Genomic DNA, 17,086 nt, shown 5'->3' on the forward strand with positions numbered 1-17,086 from the left:
GCCCAAACAAATCTCATCCACTGTCACTTCCCTAACTTGGCTAGTCGGACCCCGGAGCCGTTCCCCCTTCTGGCCAACAGCCAGCCCAGCCTGGACTCCAGCTGTGGCTCGCCTGCCTGCCCCGAAGCACCCAAGGTCCCTCTCGCTTTCTTAGCATCCCATCTCCATCATGAGAGGGCCATGGCCGCTATGTGCAGGGGACGGGCTATGCCAAGACGCCAGCCTCAGTTTCCCCCTCTGCAGTGTGTGTCTGTGGAAGCAAGCAGGGGTGCAGGGGGAGGCTGGCCTGGCTCATCTCCAGGGTCCCCTCTCTTCGGACGGCGCAGGCTGCTGCAGACGAGACCACTTACGGGCAGCGTATCTCTCGTGGCGACAATCTAAGCGCAGGTCCTCCTCCTCATGCCCATCCCCCTTCTCGATCCTGGAAAGAAAAGGACCCAAAAGCCTGTGTGAGAAAGAGCAAGCGGAGCTGGCAGAGACCCAGGACCTGAAAAAAAGTACAGTCTTTTCCCTTTGGGAACACTGTGCAAAGCAACCCGGGCCACGGCTGCCACATGGAGCCTTACCACAACCCTGTTAGATGGGCGCCGTGACCTCCATTTTGTCGACGGAGAAACTGAGGCACCGAAAGCTAATGTGACCCATCGAGTGTCACGCAGCTAAGAAGTTAGAGGCAGAACAGGGACACAAACCCGTGTGTCCTCAGAAAAAGATGTTTAATCATGTGCAAATGCTAAATTACAAAAGACTATGCACGGTTTGATTTAACAATTAAATGCAGATGTGCATAAAAGATTATTTGTGCCAAGGCCAGTGGGAACTAACCCCAGATAATGAGGATATAGGGATTCAATCTGGAATCTTTTTGCTTACCTCTATTCTCTGACTTGGGGGCAACAGACTCCTATTAGCTGTGTCACTTTTCTTCACTAAATGAAAACACTTCCTCAGGGCATTTATCTACAAAGACACAAAGCCCCGGTCTCCTGACTTCTGGCACAGAAGGTTGGAAGGGGGCTCCTTCCCACCGACACGTGTGGCTTCCTTCTCTGGCGTCTCAAGATCACTGTGATTCCAGACGGGGCTAGAACTGGTGTGGCAGGGGATGCCAGGCTGACAAGGGTCTGAGTGGAGGCAGCTGCAGACCTAAACCCTCGCCCTCATCCCACCACTGACCGGGCCCAGGGAATGGGTAGGGCCATGTTCCCACACTGCGCTCTCCCCTTTGTAACCCGAAAACACCACAGAGCTCCACGCGGTCCAGTCCTGGTGTGCATCACCTTCAGAGGAACACAATCTGGTCCCCAGAAGTAGAAACAATACCAATCATGATCGTATCTGCTAAAGAACACTGGAAGCATCCCCAGTTCCGTATCTGTGGCTGCACACGTTCTTAGATCTTTCCTCCACTCCTCTTTGCCTTTTACTTGCTTTGTGCTCCTCCACCCACCTCTTCTTTGCAGGGGTATCTTCTGTTCTCTCATGCAGGGAAGTCTCAATCCTCGCCCAAGCAAATGCCCCACCCCTGCTCTCTGGTTCTTCCCACCACGTCTTATTTCTAGTTGCCTGGCAGTGTCCAGAGTGTGGGGCTGGAGAAGGAGACATGGGGAAGGTGACGGATGACAAGCAAGCAATTCCAGATGCCTAGTAGAAGGGAGAGAAATACTCAGGCACTGATCCTTCTGGGCCCCTAAGACTGCTCCTTCACTCATTCACCAGGAATGTCCAGGGGACCTGCTCTGGGCAGTTTACTCCAGTTGCTGTGTGCACCGCAGAAACGCCTACCTCTTAGTCTCTGCCCTCAGAGGCTCCAGTCTAGTAGGAAGACACACGAGGCAGACAGTGACAAGCGTTGTATAACACCACCCAAGAGTGCCCACGCTGTCTGTACCCAGGGGCTAGGCCTGCGCTTCCCAGGGAGCAAACCCTAACACGGTTGGGTTTTTTTAACAAGTACTTTCTATGGCCTGGGTGGACCCAGATGGCAGAACAAAGCCCTAAGGGCTGAAGCTATATGGAAGGCAGGTATATGTTGTAGATAAGTGATGCTATGGGAAGGTTCCATACGAGGAAAGATGTCCTTTTTCTTTTCTTTTTGCATCTTTTAGTAGAAATATCTCTGTTATTTTCCTGATAGCACTGGCTTATTTAAAAAAAAAAAAAAAACACCTCCCACTCATACAGCAGAAGTCCCCTTAAATGACACCTCCCTGTGGTGGCATCACCACTGCTAGGAGCTTGGTGTTTATCGTTTCAGAATTAAAACTTTTTTTTAACATATACAGCCTCAAATTAAACATGCTTTTGTAATCTGTTTTTTTTTTCTTACCCACAAATTTCCAACATCTTTCCATGTCAGTACACATAAATCTCACTCGCCTTTTCCCTCGTATTGTATGTGAAAGAAGAGTTAATATTCAATCCCCTACTGACAGACACTTAGGGGTCGTCCAGTTTGGCATTCTTCCAAGTAGTCCTGCATGTATATCTGGCAAGGTACTGAGCTCCCCATCCCCAGAGGTAATCAAGACTAGAGTATCACCAATCGTGACACTGCAAACACTGGATGGAGGCCGGACCAGGTAACTGAACCCATCCGCATCCCAGAGTGCCATCTGCCTCGCCATGTCCTGTGCCTCTGGGTCAACAGAAGCCTGCCCTGCCACGTATGGGCCTCTCACACCCTCCTGTGTCTCCCAGCCTTAACCTTGAGCCAATTACTCCAGATTACTCCATCGACCCCAGGCTCCCCATTCTCAGGGCTTCTTATCTTCCGAGATCATCCCCTCCAGGCCTCATGCTGGGCACGTCCCTGGGGTTCTGCAGGGAGCCTCGGCCCTGGGGAGAGGGGCCTGTGAGCAAAGGAGCTGGTGTTTAAGGAGAGAAGCAGCCCCAGCTGGTCTGGTCCCTCCCTGTCCTGGTCACCCAGACCTGTTGGCCAAGAAGACCGAAGTTCAATAGTTAACATATCAAAGAACACCTGCCAGTTAGCAAACAATGCTGGCCGGGTGCTGGGCTTGGGGGCCACAGGTAGGACTCAGAGAGGCCTCTGCATCCAGAAGCTCATGCCTGTTGCACACACAAATAATCACAACTTAATGTGTGAAGTTTTAGGCCAGAGAATGTTTAATTTTAAGAGGGTTGGCAGGGTGGACCACTGCGTAGTCCGGGCATTGGCAAACTTGTCCCATGAAGGTCTGGATAGTAAAGATGTGAGGCCTCTCTGTCACAACTATTTGACTGCCATTGTGGTCCGTAAGCACTGCAGACACTGCGCAGACCAACAGGCATGTTGTTCAGGAGACGTTTCTTTGCAGCAGGTGGAGGACCAGATTTGGTTTTCGGGAGACCGCGTGTTAACCCCTGGTCTTAACAGTGCTTCTCAGCTTGGAGGCCCATTGAAGTGACCTGGGCAGTTTTCATTTACCCGGGGCTGTAACGTGCGGCCAGGGCTGAGAACCACCTGTCAAGGGGAAGCAGAGGCTGTGTGGAGGAAGCCCGCATCTGACACGGAATCAGCATGCTGGAGGCCACGTGACCTGCTCCCTTCTCAGAGACCAAGCTGGACCCACACCCATCTGCCCGTCCTTCGGCTGTGCCGTGTGGCCATTCTGGAAAGAGTTGGTTTCCCTGCTCGAACGTAGCCCTCTCTACCAGAGTCGTCAATGAAAGGAACAGATCTGCAGGCTCTCGGGGTCCGACTGGTGAGGGGTAAGGCATGGCCGTGGTTATGGCAAGAGCTGAGGACCCTCCCGTAGCCCCCCAGCACTCCCTGGCAGGAAACCACGTCAGGACATGGGGATGCTTTGGACAAGACCAAGCCCTTGGGCCCTGCAGGGAGGAGGGATCATGGCCGACCGGCAGCTCTGCTCTTCGCAGGCAGGATGGCCTTGTGCAACTCACCTGACTGTCCTCCGTGAACCCTATGATCTAGAAGTTTCTACGTTGCAATGGGTACACGGTGGTAAGCACGACAGAAAGGACAAGTACCACCACCCCCCTGGTGGTTGTGAACCCTGGAGCCCAGTACCTGGTACAGAGCCAGGGCTCCGAACAGGTTAACCACCACTATTTCTAAACTCGCTTAATTGGCGGGCTTCCCCGTACATTTTTAAAGTCCGAGAGACGAGGGTGGAGTTTATCCCATTCTCCACTTGGAGGCCTCAGGCTCTAGCCCAGTGCTTGGCACCGGGCGTCCCCAGGAATGTTAGCAGGGAAGGAGCATAGGCAGCCCGAGGCTAGGAGCAGCCCACGTGGGGAGCATCTGGGGTGCTGAGCTCTGTGTAGAAAGAAAAGGAACAATGGCAAATGGCACCAGGTGACAATTATATTTAATTTGGAACTGTGATTTCCTGCAGAAAATATGTGCTTTCTGAAGATAGTTGCTTTTAATGGTGGTGCGAGAAATTACCCACAAATCTAAGTAAGTGCCTTGAAGGGTAAATAGTGGGGGGAGGGGGTGCTGGGACTGAAACAGTGCTCAGGAGGGGGCCTTGAAGGGTAAATAGTGGGGGGAGGGGGTGCTGGGACTGAAACAGTGCTCAGGAGGGGGCCTTGAAGGGTAAATAGTGGGGGGAGGGGGTGCTGGGACTGAAACAGTGCTCAGGAGGGGCACCAGGTGGGCAACAAGCACCCCTGTCCTCCGTGAGCCTGCTGTGTGCTTCCCTCTGCGGGCGTCAGGCATCACCTCTGTGAAAGCTACTTGAGTCTGGACATGTCCTGATCACCTGCCAGTCTGACTTCCTCCTCTGATCAATGGGCGTAATGACGCACCTGCCTCTTGGGTGGCTGTAGGAGTAAATGAATGAGTCCATGGAAAGCTCTGTCTGCCTGGAGTTCTCATCACGTCATTATCACATGGTCGTCAACAACCTCATCTCTGGGGGTCCGTCTGTGACTCCACCGCATGGTTCCGAGTGTGGAAGGACAGTATTTTAACATGTTCACCAATCCCCACCCCTGAAGCCCCCCCAAAAAACCACACCCCCTTTCCTTCCACTCCATCGGTTAGACCTGAGCCACGTGCTGCCTCAGGAAAGGGGTGTTCTGGAAGAAGCAGAGAAAGGGCTTCAAGGCATCGAACACCTCTGGATTCAGGGCAGAGGGCACCCACAGGGGGTCCCATGCAGCCTTCCATCCCAGAACAGAGTCTTCCCAAACTGGGGACAAGGAGAGTCAGAGCAGAAGCTAGGCTGGTGCCTAGCAAGGAGGATGAGCCATGGCTGAGCGTGACAGAAACCGCAGTACCTGCTCAGACTCTCAAGTGAGAGCGAAATACACTTGTAAATTGTCTAAACCCTCATTATTTGGGGTCTGTTTGCACCCGTTCAGACCTGTGTCCCGACCAAAGTCACAGCCACCGCCACCATTACTGTCAGCCCCATTTTACAGACGGGAAAACTGAAGCCAAGGTAGCCCTGGGACCTGCCCCAAGTTCAGTGGTGTGCTGGTAAAGGTTAACGGCCGGCTCTCCGACAGAAGGCAAGGGCCCAGCTTTGCAGCATCTGTGCACGCCCCCAGCGTGGCCAGTGTTGACATCACTGCCCGTGGAGCCGAGGGGTTGAGTGCACACGGGCTGGCTGCGCTGAGGTCTGAACTCAGGCTGACCAGTCCCCGTATCTCCGGTGTGTCTCCACTGTGCCCTGCAGATCCCCTGCCTGGCAGGGGACTCTCAACCACACCCGCCCGGGGTCCCCCTGCCTGCGTCGCGAGGTCCTAGAGGGAAGCGGGGACCATCCAACTCTGGCTCTGAGAACTGCGGGCAGATGCCCAAACAGCTGTGTGGGGTGTGACTGCACGGTCACACAGCCACCGCCCCAGTGACCCACGACTTCCAGAATCGGGCTGTGGCTGGGTCCTGGCTCTCTTTTGAGAGAAGAGATGGATGCCGGGAAGTGACGGATGCGGAGAGGCTCTGAGGGTTTGCGGGTGGACCAGAACTGCCACCCGGTCTCCTCAGGAGGACCCCCAGTACCTGCCCACCTAATTCCTGGGCCAAACGTGGCCACAGCAGGTCAGGTGACCACAGCCAGGGGTTCTGCCGGGTCTTCAGCCCCAGGGCCTCCCCAGCACAGCCCTTCCAGAACGTTCTCCATCCCCTGGGGTCTTGTCAGTACCCAAAGCCAGCCCCCCTCTCTCGCTGGCCCCAGGCTGGCTTGTTTCCCAAACCTCCAGGTACTTCCCGGTCCGAACTGGCAGTCCACAGCCCGTGCACTTCTCCACCTGTCTGACAAACGACTAGGTTGTCCCCTTAATTTCCAATCTACCTTGGACCAATTTTTTTTTAAATACAATAAAAATGAGTTACTAGAAAATGAAATGGGGAAAAACCACATACGAAAGCAAGCTTGATGTCCCAGCCATTTCAGCTTGCTGTGAAAGCTTCCAAACTCCCACCTCAACTCCTGTCCTCACGTCACTGTGGATGTTTGCAGGTGGGTGCTGGTTGGGGGGGCCATGCTGGGAGCGGTGCTGGCTGGCAGGCAGGGGTTCTTCCTTTATCCGCTGGTCATGCCCACCTCCTGAGCCCCTGCTCTGTCCTCCAGCCTGACGTTTCCTGAGCTTGACACTGCCCACCAGTCACGGAGCGGCTGGTCCGGTTGAGCAGGTCTGGGGCTGGGCCTGAGAGTCTGCATTCTCACACGTTCCCCGGGGGGTTGGCCGGGGATCACAGAGGAGCCAGGCGCTGGACCCTCAGCTTCAGGCGCATGTGGGGCTCCGCTAAGCTTCGGCCCCATCGCCCTGGGCGTCCTAGGTTGTGGCCCAGAGGATCCAGGCCTCTAGTGCCCTCCCCTAGGTCCCAGCTACACACGGGCAACATCAAAGAGCTGGCCACAGTGACAGTGGGGCTGGAGGGCACTCGGAGGCCCCCCTCGCCAACTCCCCGCCGCTTCTCTGTCCCCTCCAGCTGGCTGGTGTTTAGGAGAAAACGTGGGAGTTCAGAGAGCGGCCATTCCTTCCAGATGTTCTCCCACTTCCCTCTGAGGGTTCTCCACGCAAGGGCCCATCTGCGCTTTTGGCTTTCCCCTCCCGCCGCGTTGGCCGGCCGAGGGTCCCACAGTCTCCACGGGGCCACCTCTCTTTTCTGGGTGCCGCCGCACTCCTCTCCAGAATACACGGCAATTTTCAAAGGACCCACCACAAAGAGCGAGAGAGGGCACAGCATCGCTGAGAGGTAATAATCAGGCCGTGAAAGCAGAAACAGGCGGACGAGAGGGTGCTGTGACCGAACAACGTCTCAGAGGCTATATATCTAGGGGACGGACACAAAGGACACAGTGATTTTGAAATGATCCATTTGCAATGGGATACAGGCTGGAATTAAAAGAAATGCTGGCAAATCAATGACTCTAAGTAGGAAATTAAGATTCCACAGCATCGTATCAAAAGTGCTGTTCCAAGACAGGAGGAGATAAACGGGTTTTTTTAAAAAGATGCTTTTGTTGTTGTTGCTCTTCCCATCTTATGAGTAATATCATCATGATACGAAACATGTGGGGAAAATAACAGAGAAGATAAATAAATAAGATAAATGCTGTCAATGCCCTCCCTGATTGCTCTGTGCAGTTGAGTTTTCTCTCCCATTTCTCCAATACTGGGTTTTTAACTGAGACCTCTAGATATGAGCACCTTGAGATTATTTTCAGAACTACATGGGTGGGGAAATTGCGACTTAGAAAAACAAATAATCATGAGCACATGTGGGATCCCCACCCCACCTTCCACAGCCTCTCGGGGGCTCCTACGATGCGTGAAAGCCTCAAGACTCGGTTTATCTCCAAAGCTCCTTCCTCGGCCCACAAGGAGGTGGGCACACCTGAGGCGTGGTGCTGTTGAGCTTGGCTTGGGAAGGTGGTCGCACAAGCAAGACCGCTGGCAGCTCCCAGAGAGCAAAGGTCACTTGGCCTAACCAACTGGCCAGTGACCTGCCTAAGAGGCTCCTTCCAAGAGGCTTTCCTGTCTGCTTTTCATCACTGTCTCCATCCATCACCCTGATGGGGAATGAAATAGGGGAGTGGACATGGGTCCCTGTCCCATGGACCTTGCCAAGGAACTGCAGGGTTAGAGCTGAGGGTGGTGGGTGGGGGACGGTTCACGGGGCTGTTACAGGATAAGAGGGGGGTTTGTCCAGCTCAGGGTCGATGCTGGAGGCACCAGCTGAAGGCTGAACATCAACAAGGCAGAGTGGGGGGCACTCCACGCAGAAAGGACAGTGGTCTAGCGGCTACTCGCAGACGGAACCACCCACCAGGGGACTGCAAGGGTCCAGGAGGTGCTGTGCCCAGGAAGGGGACCAGGGTCCTCAGTGAGGCTAGGCGGTGGCTGGGCCACATCTGTGATGGTGAGAAGCTGTCCCAGAGTCATGGGAAATCGCTGCAGTGTTTTAGGCAGAAAGCTGGGGGCAGAGAGGCCCTGAGCCTAGTAGCACAGTGAAGGGGCATCCTGCTGGGGAGGGGGCACAGCTGGGAGGGGTGAGGCCAGATGCGGGAAGACCACGTAGGGCTCGCAGGGGTCCAGCTCACATGCACAGGACCACAGAGGGGCAGAGAGACGTGGCAATAGGCCTGGGTTTGGAGGAGACCATCGTGAGTCGGTCCTGGCCATGCTGGGTTTTGATGCTTTTGAGAATCCAAAGTAGAAGCAACAAAGAGGCAGATGGATGTGGAGTCAGATGGTCTGGGGTGGACTAAGAATGTGGGAACCCTGGCACACGTGTGGCCACTGAAGCTCGTGTCAAATGAGGACAGAGGAGGGCCCAGAAAGGGCCCTGGGAGCATCGCCATTTAACAGAAGAAGGGGAGGGGAGGAGTGGCCGGGGGGCTGAGGGAGGAGGGTGTGTGCAGGGGGTCAGGGCCCCTGGGAGCTGTTTGGGGCAGTGGGTTGTGTTGTGAGAGAGAGGGGACAAAGTGGAGACAGGCCCTTCCAAGAGTCTCCCTACAACAGACAGGAGAGCAAACAGCAGAGAGCCCCCCTCTGCACAAGGCAGGGAGATGGGCAAAGGGGGCTCAAGCCCTCGAGGGTGTAGGAATCATTTAAGTCTGTGCCCATCTCCCCTGGCTCGGGGTCTTGCTCCTCCACGTCCGCCTCAAGGCCCAGCGAGGGCTGCATGCGACCCAGGAAGGAGGCCTGGGGAGGGTTCCTACTCCACCGGTCTCAAGCCGGTAATATTCAATTCTCTGGGGCCGCCAGCCCCCACCCCAATACTGTGGGAGGATGAGAGAGATCAGAGACTCAGGTCAACTCCCACTCATAAATCAACCAAACTGCTCAGATTTTCCTAAATCCACTTGTGTGCTCCCCACTCCGGGCCTTCGCCCATGTTGCCGCTTGGGCCTGAAAACACCTTCTCTCACCCGCTGCCCATTTGGCTGGCAAGTGCTGCACGTGTCTCTAAAAACTTGGCTCAAGGGTCTTATCTCTGAAAGCTCTTTTATCCTCCAGCTGCCCTGGGGTGGGCCTGGGCCCTCGGCCTGCCGTCACCTCCACGAGACCCCACAGTGGTACCTTGCTGCGCTCACTAGAGCCCAAGCCAGGGGCAGGGTGGGTGATGCGCGAGCCTGGGGGACCCCCAGAGCAGATGCGCCTCACTCCAGCCCACCAACACCATGTGAGAGTGGGGGCCCAGGGCAGCCAGACCCTCAGCTTTCTCATGAGAAGCAAAATCCTTGACGTTTTAACACGAAAGCTCCTGATTCTTAAAGCTCAGCCAAAATTTAAACATTTTTAAACCACTACAGGGGCCGAACAAAGCACATCTTTCGGCAGGATTCTCCAAGGGCTGCCAGCTTACAGTGTGTGCTTTGCCCCTTTCTCGGGCAGGGTGTGTCTTCCTTGCCCCGTACAGAGGGAAGTTACTGGCAGGGGTGTGGGTAGGGAAAGGGGGACCCCCAGTTTATAACCAAAACTTCATTGCATCATCTCATGTAATCCTCAAAACAAAACTGCGAGGAAGGATGCCAGCCCATTTTCCAGGCAGGAAAACAGAGGCTCCAAGAGGGGAAGTGACCCACCTGGGGACCCACAGCTAGTAAACTGCGGAGTTAATCTCAACCCCAGTCCATTTCTTAACGAGTGCATCCAGGGTTAAATGAGGACGCAGGCCAGGCCCAGGAACAGCACCTGCACCATAGGAAGCTCAGTCCAGCTCTGCATCGTGGGTAACATGTAATTATTATGGAGAGTTAGTAACATAACTTATTGAGCCCCTGAGGTGCTAGGTGCCAGGACTGAGTGGAAATCTGAAAGACTGTTCCCCACTTTCTCTGGTGGTGTGCACACGGGAAGGAGGCAGGCACAAACAAGATGGTAAATGGATTAACAAGTTCAGAGAGTGGGACGTGCCACAGAGCAAGGTGAAGGCCGGCGATCTGATCCCCCAGGGAGGAGACTACCAGAAGAGCACGAGTATCCCCCGGGAAGCTCCCAGACTTTGGCTCTCCCACCCCGCGGCTTCCCCCAGGGAAGTGGATGTGCAGCTGAAATCCTGCTGGAGTCCAGTCCCACAGGTCTGGCTTTCCTCCACAAGTTGTTAAAGCACATCCGAACATTAAGCATTCAAGAAAGCCGGGTCTGCAAATGTTTACCTTTCCTTCAGCAGCTTCCGACCCTCCCCTCAGGAGGCCCCATTAAGACACCCTCCTTGGGGATGGCAGGCAGGGTGACTGGGGAGCGCTCAATTCCAGACATTTCTCTGAGCCGGCAAGGCTGCTCAGAGTCAGGGGGTAGGATCCCCACCCCTGCTCCACATGCATGTACACTGGCCCCTCCCCGTGCACACATGCGTGCGCACACATACACGCCTGCATTTCAAAACCCCTGAAAACTGTTCAGAATCTGCCCACCTAGTCCTGAGACCTGCAACAGGCTCCCCAAGAGAAAACTCCAATAGGAGTGGGGTGCTGTGTGGTGGCAGACCAGGCCCTCCCACCTCCAACAGCCCCCACAGGGAGGCATCCTGTCCTCAGTCAGGAGCACAGAGGGAGGCCTGGATGAAGTGGGATCCATAAATCTGCAGACAGGAATGGCGGGCACAGCTGGGAGACCCTGCACCCTCTCCCAGGGCCCCACACCCACCCTCACACTGTGACCTTCAGCAGGCTCCCCTCATTCACCCCTGCAAGCCCAGCTCCCCCCTCAGCGCCAGGCAGAGACTGCCAACCAGTCCTGAGAGGCCATGCATCACGAAAATGACTGTGGCTGGCTTCAAATCCCAACTCTGGCACTTACCAGCTGTGTGACCTTAGACAAGTCACTTTACCTCTCTGTGCCTTAATTTCGCATCTATAAAACGGAGACACAGTAGTACCTACTACCTCGCAGAGGTGTGGTGGAATTCACTGAGTCACATCTGGAGCAGACAGAAGAGTGCTTGGCATGCAGCAGGCCCCGTATGTCTGCTGTGGTTATTAATATCGATATTGGATTCTTAACGCCTAAAAAGCCGTCTCTTGAGCTAATCGTCCTTATCATTACCAAGCCTTATATTTCACATCAGTGGCAGAAGAAACAGACTCATAGACACAAAATGCAATACTGTGCCGAGCACGTTACCTGGGTTATCAAAGTGTTATTTCCCAGGATGCGGACGGCTCCGGGCTCTCCCGCTGGGGGTCAGAGGACACTGGCCCAGACAGGCTCAGGGCCTTGCCCCAAATCACACAGCAGTGAAGCCACAGGCCTGGAAAACCCACGCACTCAGATTTAGGCTTTCCCCAAGCCTCTGCCCCTTCCACGGCACCGCCCATCCCCCAAGGAGGAGGAAATCTAGGTAGATGGGCCCCTCACACCTCTCCCCTGGTGTCCGTGGCTGCAGTTTTGGGGACACTGGCCACTGTAGAATTTCAGCCCTGCTACTGCTGGGTCACTTGCAAACCTGTGCTGGGAGAGATCCTTGTGCTCTGAGCTTTGTGGCAAAGGCACACACACACAAAAAAAATTAGAACAGCCCAGCTAAGCTGAAATGCTCTCCTCAGAGAGGAAGGGAAATAAAATTTGATGAACCTCTGCATAATGTTCAAGTTATGAACGTGTAAAGTGATATTCTGCACATATGCTGGGAACCATTCATCTGACCCCACATGGCTGGGGCCAGAGCTTTTAGGGAGCATTCCAACCAGGGCACCAGCAAACAGCAACTTCTTGCTGATGGGATACAAAGAGGTCCTGTCTTCTGTCTCAGCAACACAAGGTTGCCCTTGGATGCCCCAGGCTCTCCCACAGCCGAGGGGACAGCTGAGGATGCAGTGTTAAGGGGTGGTTTTAGACATCGTGCTGTGTATATGGATGCTATAAACGTTCCCTGAGTGCCCACTGCGGGCCCCGTCCTATGCTGGCCATTGCCACCTTCCTAGTGAACACGCTCTGTCCACAGCCATGGGCAAGGCGGCCCTGTATGCCTGGGTAGTCTGAGCTCCCCGGTCATGGCTGCCTGGCCCCAGACTGGACACCTGACCTGGGACTCTGGTGTGGGGGTGCCGGGAAGCTGAACCTGCCCGATGATGGTGAAGGTTGAGCTGAAAGGGTGTGAGGCAGCCAGGCCTGAGGTCTCCAGGGAGAAGAATTTAGTTGGTTACCCAAAGAAAAACAAAAATCACCTACTAGGTGCCTGGCTTAGTTGCAGGTGCTCAGAATACAGCAGGGAACAAGACAGCGAAGCCCATCTATCATGGAGCTCATAGCCTATGAACTATCCAACACAAACAGAATAAGGTCAGGTTGTGCAGATGCTCTGAAAAACTAGTGACTAGAGTGCATGGGGCAAATTTAGACCAAGTGATTAAGGAAGGTCTCTCCGAGCAGATGACGTTCAAGCTGAGACCTGAGTAAGCCAGCCACGTGAGTACTCCAGGCAAGGGCATAGCAAGTGCTAAGGCCCCAAGAGGGAGTGACCTTGCAGTGTTCAAGGGACAGAAAGGAGACCCACATGGCACAGGAGAGACAACAGGGTCTGCAGCAGTCAGGGAGAGGTCCCTGTGTGGCCTCCATCATGTGACTCCTCAGCTTAAAACCCTTCCACGGTCCCACAGAGAGTCCAGCTCCTCGATGCTGCCCAGCTCTGCAGCCTCCTTCCCCCTTTTCCTCCTCAGACTCTGTCATTAGTCCTGACAACCTTTTAGTTCCCTGCCATTGAAAGGCATTATTGCATATCCAGTCAGCTCCCCTAGAAGCAGACACTGTGATAAGGACTTGGGTATGGGTAGTTTATTTAAGAGGTGGTCCCAGGAAATATGCTATCTGCCTGCCTGTCCTTCATCCATTATCCACCATCCATCCATGAACCCATCCATCCATGTATGCATGCACTCATCCATGCATGCATGAATTCATTCATTCATCTATCTATCCTTCCACCCAACCATCCATCCATCCATACACCCACCCACCCACCCAAGCATACATACATACATGTACCCAACCGTCCATCCATCCATCCATCCATCCACCCACCCACCCACCCAAGCATACATACATACATGTACCCAACCGTCCATCCATCCATTCATCCATCCATTCATACACACACAATTTATTGTCACTTCTTCTATTCCCAACTGGACTCTGAGGACTCAGGTGATCAGATGTAGTTCCCGGCCTTGAGGAGACCTCCTGCTCCAGCAATCATCAACAATCCCACTGCTGGGTCCTCTTTTCACCCAATGCTGTGACAGAGCCCAAGAAGGGGACCTTGGTTCGTTCTCTGTATGCCCCTAAGAAGACATGGTTCTAACAAGCATGGGGCTAAATAGCAAACACTGAGACTCAGTTCTTTCTTCTTGGTTTCTCAGGCTCTGATCATAAGGCAACCTCACGTCCCATAAAACATCAAAATGTCCCAGAAATTCCAACACAGTGGGGTCCAAACTCTGCCTCACCCAGCATCTCCCTTCTACCCCACTACCTCCCCAGGATGCTTCTGTCAGATCACTCTAGTTTTTGACTGGAGCCCTGTGACCACTGAGGCCAAACCCTGGGCTTTGGATTCCCAATGATGGCCAGAGGTGACCCCATGTGCACTGACCTCTCCCGGAAGTACTTGATGGCCTCAGGGTCTATGAAGGTTGGCTCCTCCCGGTAGCCCTGCTCAAAGACCTTGCGCTTGTGCCGGAACTCAATGACCGTCTTGGTGTAGGAGTTGAGTGTGGTGACAGAGGCCGCCATGCAGCAGGTAAAGGAGCCCCACGCCAGGCTGCCAAGAGATGAGAGAGGTGCCACAGTGAGGGTGGGCAGGGGACAGGAACCCGCCCCCCCAGCCACTGGACATGCATTCACCCTGCCCAGCTGCCTCCTCTGATCTGGGCCAGTCTGGAGCAGGTGCTACCACAGAGAAGACTAAGACGAAGTCCCTGCTCCACTCAGCTGTACACTGTGATGCAGATACGACAGCATTCATTACGGGGAGGCAAGAAAAGAGCGAGACCTTCCATCCACGGGGGCCAGCCTCAGGGAAGGTCACCAGAACACAACTAGGCTTGCACGGGCTCTTGGAGGAGGAGCGAGAGTTTGCCAGGGGGCCAGGGAGGGGAAGGGCATTCCAGGAAGAGGGAAGGGCATGTGCAAAGGTGTGGAGGCGCGAGGCAGTAGGGAACAGTCCACAGACTGCTGGAGGTCTGGGATGCTGGAGCGAGGGAGAGTGCAATTAGTTGGAGTTGATGATTGAGAAGATGGGGGGCAGACACCCTAAAAGCTGCTGTCCATGGGGGTTAAATTACCTCTGTTCATGTATGACCTTGGGCAAGATGCTTAACCTCTCTGCCTCTTACTCCTATCATCTTAATGGACAAAGCAACAGCACCAGCTCACAACGTTGTTGCAAGGATTGAAGGAGATGGGCATTCAAAATATCTCAGAACAGTGCCCTGGCGCATAGAGTAGGCCCTCAAGAAAGGTTTGCTGTCATTACTACCATCAGCAGTTTCAACATTCTTACTATCCACTTCTTTCTGGCTTCATTTCCAAACTCTCCCTCTGAGAGATTAAGTTATCATGACCCGTGTGGCGTTCTCCTCCACCCTTCCTCCAAGCACCGCTGGTGACTCTTGGCCACACTCACCTGATGTGGACGTGGAGCCAGCCAGAGCCGGAGGATGTGTCCTATCCACAACTGGAAAGTAGGGAAGGGCGGTGTGGGGCTAGGAGATCAGCTGGCCAGGGTGCTGGTCTTCTCTGACCCAGTGTCCATTCTAGAAGTGGCCTCCCGCCTAATTCCTCTGACCAAGACTACGCAGTAACATTTAGAACCAGGAGTGGGGACCCGCCTGACTCCAGACACAGTCTGGTCTCCGGGTCCGTGCTCCCCAGTCTCTGCCCTGATGACTGGTTTCCTCCGAATCAAGGGCTCAGTGCCACTGCCCTGTCTCAGAGCATCCAGCCTCCCCTTCTGCCAGCCAACCGTTGGGTCTCTCAACATCACCACCCATTCATTCCTCAAGGCCAGTGCAGCCTACCTCCCACACCCACTGCTCTTCTCTTTATCCACCCCAGGCCACCCAGAAGGAAAGCAAGGGGTAGTGTGAAGATTCAGCCTTTCTCACAGGGATCCCCTATCATCACCTGTCCCTTATTGCCAAAACTGTTCATGGATTCCTTGTTCTTTCATGATAAGGAGCTAATTTAGGCCTCCCAGCAGCTCTTGAGTATCTGTAATAGACAGATACTCAAAATAGACAGTCCACCCGGCCCGTCCTAGAACTGCCCGGTCCATCAAAGAGTCCAGGATGTGACCCCGCCCCCCTGCTCATAGATGATTGGATGAGGGCTGAGCATCTGACCAAAGTTGGTCCAATCAGATACTCTCTCCTCTAGGCAATGAAACTCAAGACTAGTTCAAAGAAGGATGTGTGTTTGAACTACGGAGGTGGAAATTCAGAACGTGAGGCTAGAGAATAAAGAAGCAGGCTTTTCCTGGGATTCCACGAGGATACATAGGTTGGTTTTGCCTGACCAGCATCCTTTCTGTTAAGGGACCAGTGCTCTCCTCCTCTCAGGCCACGTGGTTTGTGTGGAGCTGGCCTCACCCCCAACTTTTAGGGGTGATCACATGGCCAACACCTGGCCAATGAGAGCATCAGCTTCCCTCTGGCCACAGTAATTGGTTCAAGGATGGGCACGTGACACCCAAGTCAGGCTAATGAGACTCGATCCCAGGACTCTTGGACGTATTTCTCCCGGGGTGCCAAGCTGGTGGGATTTGAGCTTGGAGCGGCTGGGAACTGGCTTGCCACTATGTAAACTGCTGAGGAGGCTGACTCAAAGCAGAGCCATGAAAAAGGAGCTAGATCCCTGCGCTGAAGCCATTATCCCTGGACTTTTCAGTTATGGGAGCCCAAATTCCTTTATCGGATGTTTTCTTTCCCTAAGCCAGTTCGAATTGGGTGTCTGTCGTTGGCAACCCTAGTTCTTGTACAATTACTTTCTATAAACTCCCCTCTTCTACATAGCTTAGTTTTAAAGTGAACTTCTAGTCTTTACGATGAGGAATCTTATCTAGGAGCAGGTCCAACTCCCAAGTCTGATGACCCAACCAGAGGAGGAGCATCTCTCCCTGTCACACACACCCCTGTTCAATTTCATCTCAGCCCTCGCCACACCCTGTAATTCTCCTGTAGCTTTTCTTCCTATTATTTATTATTCTTTGTTCTTAAATGAAACTTGCTATTTTGGGATAATTATAGATTCACATGCAGTTGTAAGAAATAATACAGAGAGATCCACGTACCCTTTACCCAGTTTCCCTCAGTGGTAACATCTTGCAAATATAGTCCCCAGCCAGCATATCGACTCCAATACAGTCAAGATACAGAACATCTCCATCCATCACCACAACGATCCCTCCTGTTGCCATTTTACAGCCACACCCCTCCTCTCCCAACCTCTGGCAACCAGTAATCAGTTCTTCATTTCTCTAATCTTGTCACGTTAAGAATGTTGCACAAATGGAAACACACAGCACGTATTTTGGGGATTGGCTTTTCGCACTCGGTATAATTCTCTGGAGAGTCATCCCGGTTGCTGTGTGTATCAACCATTTGTTCCGTTATATCAGGGAGTTTCTCCACATCTGCACCAGCATGTCATGTTGTCACTTTTT

At 53.7% G+C, this 17,086-nt stretch overlaps 1 protein-coding gene across 10 annotated transcripts in view; it reads right to left on the reverse strand.

Moving 5' to 3' along the window:
* GSG1L (GSG1 like) overlaps positions 1 to 17,086 on the reverse strand; it is a 205,212-nt gene that overhangs the window by 13,541 nt on the left and 174,585 nt on the right. For 6 of the 10 annotated variants that reach the window (XM_027609807.2, XM_027609812.2, XM_027609810.2 and 3 more), the window contains one exon: positions 14,018 to 14,185. In XM_027609807.2, coding sequence (XP_027465608.2) covers positions 14,018 to 14,185 — 168 coding nt within the window. Of the gene's footprint in view, positions 1 to 350; positions 422 to 14,017; positions 14,186 to 17,086 lie in introns of all 10 variants that reach the window. The other 4 variants (XM_027609809.2, XM_027609815.2, XM_027609811.2 and 1 more) reach the window with 2 other exon arrangements.

The sequence above is a fragment of the Zalophus californianus genome, chromosome 10 (genome assembly GCF_009762305.2).
Source record: "Zalophus californianus isolate mZalCal1 chromosome 10, mZalCal1.pri.v2, whole genome shotgun sequence".
NCBI lineage: Eukaryota > Metazoa > Chordata > Mammalia > Carnivora > Otariidae > Zalophus > Zalophus californianus.